Raw genomic sequence first — 9,941 nt, forward strand, 5'->3', positions numbered from 1 at the left:
TAGGGCACAGTAACTAGGGCACAGTGAATATCTCCATCTTCATTTTGCAGTCTCAGGTATGAACATTGACCATAACCCTTCAAGCTTGCGTCTGAAAAATGATGCAGCTCAGACTTTATGATCCTTCCAAATCCAGTAGGCGAGTAAGTGTGGCGTATGGTGACATTCTCCAAGTGAGCTAAATCAGTTTTCCACTGCTCCCATTTTGGACAAAGCTCATCTGGTAGAGGGTCATCCCAGTCTGTGCCACGCCTACACATCTCCTGGAGGATGATCTTCCCTTTAAGTAGAACTGGGGCCAGAAATCCAAGAGGATCATACTGGGAGGCAACTGTGGACAAAATATCACGGCGTGTCATAAACTGATCCTTAAGACTGACGTTTATCCAGAAATGGTCATGTTCCACATCCCACCGGATCCCAAGAGCTCTCTCAAGTGGCAGATTGTCAAATGAGAGGCCCATGTTATTTACATTGGTTGCTTGTTCAGAGGGTGGTATGCTTGCCAGGACATTTCTGTCATTTGAGACAAATTTGTGGAGTCGGAGACCACCCATTGCACAGAGTTCACGTGATCAGACCTGCTTTGACTTATGAAAGAAGCTGCGGATCCATAAACAGACTTTGCATGCTCATGATTAAGCAGTTCGTGAAGGTAGTGTCTTTCCTCCTCCTCATTAAACTCCTCTTCCAGATCTATAGTTCAGCTATGAGCAATGCTGATTATTTCCTTGGTCACTGATTCACAAGTATCTACTCATCTCCTTATGTCAGTAGAGGGAGTGACAAGGTCTCGAATTTCATAATACATGTTCATTATATTTTCCATAACCTTTTTAAGGTCTTCAATGAGAGTCCAGAGCTGACTTTCAGGCATGTATGTCTTCAACTGATCTCTTGTTTTGCGTACTTGGAGCTTCCATTTGTCATACATAGAAAGCAATCGTTTCTCCCTTTTTGTGGCTTCTTCACATTGGAGTGCACGCATCTTCTCAGTGGGAATGCGCACACGTTCAGACCGTCTGGGACCGACAGGTAGATTGATGTCCTTTTGAAGTTTGCCTTGAACATCAGACACCTCTTTTTCCTTTTGTTGGGGCTCACTTTGGAGATCATGACCATCATGCTGGACAGAAGCTGCCCACTCCTCCACACTACTTGATTTTGACATTATCACAGTCTATATCAGGCCTGTTGCTTGAACTGCCACAGTCAATCATGCGATGAGGTGCTCAAACCGGTACTGCTTAATGAAACTCCCTGGACAGCACGTGGCAATGCAGCAGTGGGAACAGCACCTTCCACATCATGAAGACTCTCTGTCCTGGCCCGTCATGAAGGCAGCAAGCTGTCAAATCGATGAGGGCCAAGTTCTTACTGTAGCTAAACCCTGGCCAGACACTGGTGAGGCGTACTGATGTTTCCAGAAGCCTTTAATTATGTTCACCTTTCAACATTATTTGAACATAATTTACTTTGCTGTTGGTTCTTCAGAAACACCGTAAGAACTAAAAAGACAGAGAAAATACATAAAAATAAGTACCAACACAAAAAAACAACATAATTTACAAACATTCATTCGGCTGCATTAAACCTTTGCCTAAGTCACGTGTAGCCTTTAATAACCACGTCTGCTAAAGCTAGGAAGGCTAACATGACTAAAACTTGGAGAGGCTAATTTCAGCTTAACCTTTACCTTCACGTATTTAAACACATTCCTGCAGTAATATCACCAAAACACATCTAAATTGATGTAGAAGAATTTAAACCAAAAGATACCTTGTTCCCATTCTAGCCAGGTGCTTAATTTCCACAACAGAAGCCTTACACGTAACAAAACCACCATTAAACTTTACTTTGTTCTGTGAAGATGTCAAGTTGCAGTTAGATGAGCAAAGGCCCCTATCACTGGAAGTACTTCAAAATAAAAACATCAAGCAATGAACTGCCTTTAACACAGTAAAAACGAAGTGTTTTTACGTAAAAAAAAACAGACCTTCATAGGAGTCATTTACTCTTTACCTGTAATAATTGCACCTGTTTGAACTTGTTACCTGTATAAAAGACACCTGTTCACACACTCAGTCAATCACACTCCAACCTGTCCACCATAGCCAAGACCAAAGAGCTGTCTAAGGACACCAGGGACAAAACTGTAGACCTGCACAAGGCTGGGATGGACTACAGGACAACAGGCAGCAGCTTGGTAGAAGACAACAACTGTAATGATTATTTATTAAAAAGTGAAAGAAACACAAGATGACTGTCAATCTCCCTCGGTCTGGGATTCCATGCAAGATCTCACTTTGTGGGGTAAGGATGATTCTGAGAAAGCTCAGAACTACACAGGAGGACCTGGTCAATGACCTGAAGAGAGCTGGGACCACAGTCACAAAGATTACATTAATAACACATGATGCTGTCATGGTTTGAAATCCTGCAGGGCAGCAAGGTCCCCCTGTTGAAGCCAGCACATGTCCAGGCCCGTTTGAAGTTCACCAGTGACCATCTGGATGATCCAGAGGAGGCATGGGAGAAGGTCATGTGGTCAGATGAGACCAGAATAGAGCTTTTTGGAATTAACTCCACTTACCATGTTTAGAAGATTAGAACAACTCCAAGAAAACCATCCCAACTGTGAAGCCTGGGGGCGGAAACATCATACGCTGGGGGTGCTCTTCTGCAAAGGGGACAGGGCAACTGCACCGTATTGAAGGGAGGATGGATGGGGTCATGTATTGCGAGATTTTGGCAAACAACCTCCTTCCGTCAGTAAAAGCATTGAAGATGGGTCATGGCTGGGTCTTCCAGCATGACAATGACCCCAAACACACAGCCAGGGCAACTAAGGAGGGGCTCCGTAAGAAGCATTTCAAGGTCCTGGAGTGGCCTGGCCAGTCTCCAGACCTGAATTGGAAGAGAAGATCTGTATGGAGGAGTGGACCAAAATCCCTGCTGCAGTGTGTGCAAACCTGGTGAAAAACTACAGGAAACGTATGACCTCTATAATTGCAAACAAAGGCTACTGTACCAAATACTAACATTGATTTTCACAGGTGTTCAAGTACTTATTTGCAGCAGTAACATACATATAAATTATTAAAAAATCATACATTGTGATTTCCAGATTATTATTATTTTTTTAAGATTATATCTCTCACAGTGGACATGCACCTAAGATGAAAATTTCAGACCCCTCCATGATTTCTAAGTGGGAGAACTTGCAAAACCGCAGGATGTTCAAATACTTATTTTCCTCACTGTAAGTATTCACAGCATTTGCTCAATACTTTGTTGATGCACCTTTGGCAGCATTTACAGCATCAAGTCTTCATGAATATGATGCCACAAGCTTGGTGCACCTATATGTGGGCAGTTTATCCCATTTCTCTTTGCAGCACCACTCAGGTTCCATCAGGTTGGATGGGGAGCGTCGGTGCACAGCCATTTTCAGATCTCTCCAGAGATGTTCAATCAGATTCAGGTCTGGGCTCTGGCTGGGCCACTCAAGGACATTCACTGAGTTGTCCTGAACCCATTCCTTTGATATCTTGGCTGTGTGCCTAGGGTCATTGTCCTACAGAAAGATGAACCATCATCCCAGTCTGAGGTTAAGAGCGCTCTGGAGCAGGTTTTCATCCAGGATGTCTCTGTACATTGCTGCTTTCATCTTTCCCTCAATCCTAATTCTTGACTAGTCTCCCAGTTCCTGCTGCTGAAAAACATCCCCACAGCATGATGCTGCCACCACCATGCTTCACTGTAGGGGTGCTGCCTGGCATTCTTGCCAGTTCAATCTTTGTCTCATCAGACCAGAGAATTTGTTTCTCATGGTCTGAGAGGCCTTCAGGTCCCTTCTGGCAAACTCCAGGCAGGCTGCCATGTGCCTTTTACTAAGGAGTGTCTTCTATCTGGCCACTCTACCATACAGGCCTGATTGGTGGATTGCTGCAGAGATGGTTGTCCTTCTGGAAGGTTGTCCTCTCTCCACAGAGGAATGCTGGAGCTCTGACAGAGTGACCATCAGGTTATTGGTTTCTTCCTTGACTACGGCCCTTCTCCCAGGATAATTCACTTTAGAGGGATGGCCAGCTCTAGGAAGAGTCCTGGTAGATCTGAATTTCATTCATTTACAGATGATGGAGGCCACTGTGCTCATTGGGACCTGTTTCTGTCCCCTTCCCCAGATTTGTGCCTCAAAACAATCCTGTCTCTGAGGCCTACAGACAATTTCTTTGACTTCATGCTTGGTTTGTGCTCTGACGTGCACAGTCAACTGTGGGACCATTTATGTAGACAGGTGTGTGCCTTTCTAAATCATGTGAAGTCAACTGAATGTTCCCCAGGTGGACTCCAGTTAAGTTGTAGAAACATCTCAAGGATGATCAGTGGAAACATGATGCACGTGAGCTCAATTTTGAGCTTTGTGGCATTCGTGGTATTTTTAATAAATTTGCAAACATCTAAAAAAAACATTGTCATTATAGGGTGTTGTGTGTAGAATTTTTAGGATAGTGTCTGTGCACCAACGCTTCCATCCAACCTGATGGAGCTTGTGAGATGCTGCAAAGAGGAAAGGGTAAAACTACGAGATCGCGGGTACAAGCAGCTGAAATGGGTTTCCTCAGGGGGGCGGTTGGTGTCTCCCTTAGAGATAAGGTGAGAAGCTCGGTCATCTGAGAGACGCTTGGAGTAGACCTGCTGCTCCTTGACGTTGAAAGTTAGCCAGCTGAGGTGGTTCGGGCATCTTGTTAATATGCCCCCTGGTTGCCTCCCTAAGGAGGTGTTCCAGGCACACCTGGCTAGGAGAAGACCCCGGGGATGACCCAGGACTAGGTGGAGAGATTATATCTCCACGCTGGCCTGAGAACGCCTCGGGATCCCCCAGACAGAGGTGGTTAATGTGGCCCGGGAAAGAGGAGTTTGGGGTCCCCTGCTGGAGCTGTTGCCTCCACGACCTGAACCCGGATAAGCGGTTGAAGATGAGTAAGTGATTGAGGCTTTTTATTTATTAATAATTTAGTATATTATATTTATTTTAATTATGTTTGTTTTAACATTGGCAGCATGGTGGATTAGTGGTTAGCACTATTGCCTCACAGCGAGAAGGTCATGGGTTCAATTCCCACTTGTGGCCTTTTTGTGTGGAGTTTGCATGTTCTCCCCGTGTTTGCATGGGTTTCCTCCAGGTGCTCCGGTTTCCTCCCACATCCAAAGACATGCGGGTTAGGTGGACTGAAATCTTTAGATTGTCCTTAAGTGTGCGAGTGGGTGTGAGTGTGTTTGTTTGTGTGTTTGTGGCCCTGTGACAGACTGGCATCCTGTCCTGGGTGTACCTTGCCTCACGCTGTATGACTGCTGGGATAGGCTCCAGCCCCCCGCAACCCTTAATTGAGCTAAGCGGTTGAAGATGAGTGTGTGTGTGTGTGTGTGTGTGTTTTAACATTGCCTTTTCTGGAATGGGGAAGGTTTATGTGCATCCGACTGAGCTGTTTTCTAGTACTGACTCAAGCAGTTCTCTGACCTGAGTCAACCAACTTTGCACAAAAATAATAATAAAAAAAAAATACATAGTGCATATTCTTTCACCTGTCCATTTGTGCACGCTCCTGAGAATGTTATGCTGTGTCTCAGAAACTGCTTTTGGTCTCAAATTATTTGCGAGATAAAACATTATATTAACGCTAATGCAGCCTTTCTCAAAGAGAGGTCTGTGGACCACTTGTGGTCTGTGAGCAACCACTAAGGATCCTTGAGTGACCCCTAGTGGCCTGTGAGTATATTGGTAAAATATCACATTTTAAATTGATATCACATTCTAACTTAAAGTGTTTCTGAAACTGTTTAAGAACGACTTCGTCATCGAATATATATGTATTGTCTTTATTATTTCTCCTATGTAAATCCAATGTTTACTCCTATGTTTTTGGATATTTGGAGAGTTATGTGGTATGGGAGAGTTTATTTTTGTTTGTTTTTTACCTTTTTGGTTATTGGAGAAACACTGCTGTAATTGGAAACTTTGTTAGAATTGTTACTGTGGTAATGGTCAGAAAGAACAGTCAGACCATGACTCATATCTCAGTGACTAATGAAGCCAGAGAGCAGATTCTGATCTTAAATTACTGAAACTCTAAGAATTTTCCTGTACATCATTGGAAAAGCCTAATTTGGCCTTTGACCCCTCCTTCTGAAATAACCCCATACCCTTTTTCAGTAACTGATCAAAAAGACTGGTGGGGCAACAGTAGGACAGACCATCTTCCTTTTCTGTTTTTTTGATGGACAATCCTCTTTCCTGTAGGAGCGAGAGGAGGCTGAGACCATGTGGGCTACAGATGGACAGAGTGTGGTTAAAAAAGAGGAGGAGTCAAAGGAGGGAGGCAACACTCCTCCTCGCAACGCTCGGAGCCACGTATTAAAGGAGAGGAGCAGAGGGACAGGCAGGGTGATGGGGGGAAAAGATGAGCTGTGATGGCTCCACGAGCTTCCACAAACTGGCACATTTAAACCGGAGTGTCCATTCGAACTGAGCAGACCGCCATCCAGCAACTTGACTGAGGTGTCGTTCAGCCAAACATGTCCGCTCCACCTTTTCTAAGATTATTTTGTGGCAAATCTGTGACGGGAAAATGGAAAGCAAGAAGCAGCCAAAGGTATTATAGCTGGGGAATCGAACCTGAGGCACCGCCAACTCCAGCTTGGTGTGTGCGGACGGCAACAGAAATACCCGTGACTGCTGGTACGGCATGGGCGGTGTGTGCCAAATACACAGAAAGCGTTATAGAGGACAAAAGATGTGGAAAAATAAAAGTGCGGTTGTGTAATTTATTACAGACGACTTCACATCCTCTGTGGCTGCCTGCTGAGTAAAATCAAATAAAAAAATATCCTCCTCAGTCTGTGTGTCTTTTACAAGCAGAATTAAACAGCAGTGATTGTTGAAGAAGTCACGTGAGCACAACAGAAGCACAGAGAGAGAGCGAGAGAGAGAGAGGATAGAAATAGAGAGATTACTGTTAATCCCTCATAAATGAGTGCATTTGTTTATGAAGCTTAAAAAGAATCTTCCATTTAGAATATGGAATCATAATCCACCCAGATCATTTAATCATTCACATCCAGTCCAGTGCATCAACCACTTTGACTTATCCTTCCCATCACAAACCAGCATCTTCTCTCACCCCCCTCCCCCCCCAAACCGCCTCATTTGGTCTCAAGAATTTGAAAGTCTAGTACTGTTTATGGTACTCCTGTGTTAAAATAATCCCTCAGCCAGCCTGTTTAATGGATCGTCAGTTTTGACCTTTTCCCTTCCTCACACACTGACATCATGTGATACCCTAAAACTCTGCCTTCATCTTCTGATAACTGTGTTTTGTCTGCGCAGCACAACTCAGCCAGTCAACTCAACACTAAGCCTCACGACTGTTTGCTGCTCCAGGTGTTGGGTCTCCTGAGAGCAGAAAGCAGTGGGACAGTGTTGTCCTGTACTTGTAACTGCCCTGTATGTCTGAAGTGCTGTCTTCAGGTAGCTTTACTTAACTTTCCGCCTCTTTGCCTCCTTTCAGCCCAAATGTTGTGCCAATGACACTGCTGATTATCCTGGTAAGGTGGATCAGTGAATCGATGTCTCGTTTACTCTTGACATGAAGATCAGTTGATATGTACAGGAGGTGGCTGATGGTCCCCCACACCTGAACCGGTATCTTCATCCAGACTTTGCAATGATCTGACTGAGGGGGCTCAGACATATGTGCAACAGTAGCGGGGATGGAGCATTGCTTTGGTATATGCCACACCAGTTTGTCTCCGGTATTGTTATGCACAGCCTCATGGTGTTCCTGAGGAAGCCTATCAATGCCTTGTTGATTTTGTGTGGAGCCAAGCACTTTAGTATCGATGCGTGGCGCATTGAGTCATAAGCTTTCTTCTCAGTCCAGGCTATGCTGCATTCTCCAGTTGGTCTGTCTGGTCATAAGAGTCCTAGTTGATTGCTCTGTCGACCAGCAGCTGCTGTTTTGATCCTTTAGTGTTGTTTCCAATGGCCTTCTGAGCTTCACTCACGTATTGACTCATGTGCCTGCTCATCTTGGTTGCAGTGATGTTGGTTGTTGGACAGCAGTTTGATGATGATGGGGATCCTTCATGATCAGTATTGTCCTGCCACCTGTTTGCCAGCCATGGCGGCACCTTGATATTAACGGCTATTTCATATAACATCAGGGAATGACACTACACACTGCTCCACTTTATCAGTTCAGCATCTTCTTGACTATTTCACCAATACTGTAAATAGGGAAAAAAAAAAAAAAAATCCTCATTTTCTGTCTCTCTCCTGACCCGGTGTGCCTGTCTGCTCACACGGATGTTTTTTAAAGGTGATTTTAGTTGAACACTCTGTCTCACTGCCTGCATTTCCCCAACTCTATTTGTACTAAATCCAGCTCAGACAAAATGGCCAGTATGCATCTGTCATTACTTTGCTTGAGTGAACAAAAGTCAGCACTTTTACTGATCCACAGAATTAACTCAGTAAGTAGGCCAATGCACACCAACATGTGTATGTATATATTTAGACACCATGGCTCTGTTAATGATTTACGGGTATGGAAATGACATCAGTCACACACTGAGCTTAGCAGTCACCAATTTTGAAAACAGCTGAACACAGACTGAAGACCTGGGACTGATGTGTGACATAGCACAATCATCAAAACACCAAGTGAGGGAAGATCTTGTTAAATGTTAATTTCCCCTGTGACATTCCAGAAAGCTACACAATCTGTGCCAAGAAGCATTGAAGATATTCTTGTGACCCAACATACAGATCAAATTGACTCAGTGACCATCAAAGGAAGAAAAAGTGAAGATAATACAAAACCTGGGACATGTAGAACATTGTTCATCTGTCTGTCCTTTCATTTCATTTTACACGTGAATGTGCAAAATGAAGGAAAAGAGTGAAGTGATAGGGTGACGGGTAATATTGGGATTGGGCCTTGAACTGGATCCTTTGGAAACTGCAAAAAGTCTTTGGTCTGAGTTCACAAACTGAGCACTTCTATATATACGTAAAAGTCCACTATCTTCCCATGAAAACATAAGCAGCAATAGTAATATGATATCCAGCAATTTGCAACCCCCAAATTTTTGAATACACAAGGAGCATTGAGCCAATTTCACCATGATTACCAAATCCATGGGGACCAAAACAATTCTTATAATCTACCCTCTTGTCAATGTCAGGACCTGAAGACCCCAATGCATGAATGACAGTTCTCAAAAAAAGGTTTTTTTATTTGTAGCCAAAGGGAGTAAAGACATGCTGAAAACAACAGTCACAGATACACACTGTCATTGTGTGGGTCAAATAACAACACTGGAAATCAATGTCAGTAGCAACAGTGTCCAGTACACCAGGCAAACTGAAAGTGGAGTTTCAGAACCAAAGTCAGAGTACAAGAGGTCACTCAGTGGGACTACAAGCTTTCAGTGTGTACAGCACAGAGAAATCCAGGTCACTAGCAGAGGTCAAATAACAAAAGCATCTCACAAAAATGACTAATCCAAAACAGCAGGCTGAGCTGTGGATCAAAACCAAAAGTCACAGAAGGTAAAAACGAAATGCAAGAAAGCAGGGCAGTACCTAACAAATCTGGCAGAAAACTAGGGGGTGAATGTACTATTTAAGACACCAACCACTTAACCCAAAGAGGAGGATGCACGGAGACACGAGGAGTGAAGAAGTGAACAGAATCAAGTTGGCAGCGGGTTACCTAGGTGAGAAACACGGTGGAATGGAAATTGTGAGCAGAAGGGGGGAAAGATGAAGGCGTGAGTGAGATGTGATGTGAACACGCGTGCTTCACTGCGCATGCGTCATCAATTCAACTTCAATTTATTTTCACTTATATAGTGTCAAATCACAACAGAGTTGC

General features: G+C 43.9%; 1 protein-coding gene across 1 annotated transcript in view; it reads left to right on the plus strand.

Annotated features, from left to right (window-relative positions):
* p3h3 (prolyl 3-hydroxylase 3) overlaps positions 1 to 6,902 on the plus strand; it is a 29,409-nt gene extending 22,507 nt beyond the window's left edge. Inside the window, 1 exon segment of the mRNA XM_034174469.1 lies at positions 6,305 to 6,902. Coding sequence (XP_034030360.1) covers positions 6,305 to 6,475 — 171 coding nt within the window. The 3' untranslated portion in view covers positions 6,476 to 6,902.
* Positions 6,903 to 9,941: the final 3,039 nt, after the last annotated feature.

Source organism: Thalassophryne amazonica, chromosome 7 (genome assembly GCF_902500255.1).
Source record: "Thalassophryne amazonica chromosome 7, fThaAma1.1, whole genome shotgun sequence".
NCBI lineage: Eukaryota > Metazoa > Chordata > Actinopteri > Batrachoidiformes > Batrachoididae > Thalassophryne > Thalassophryne amazonica.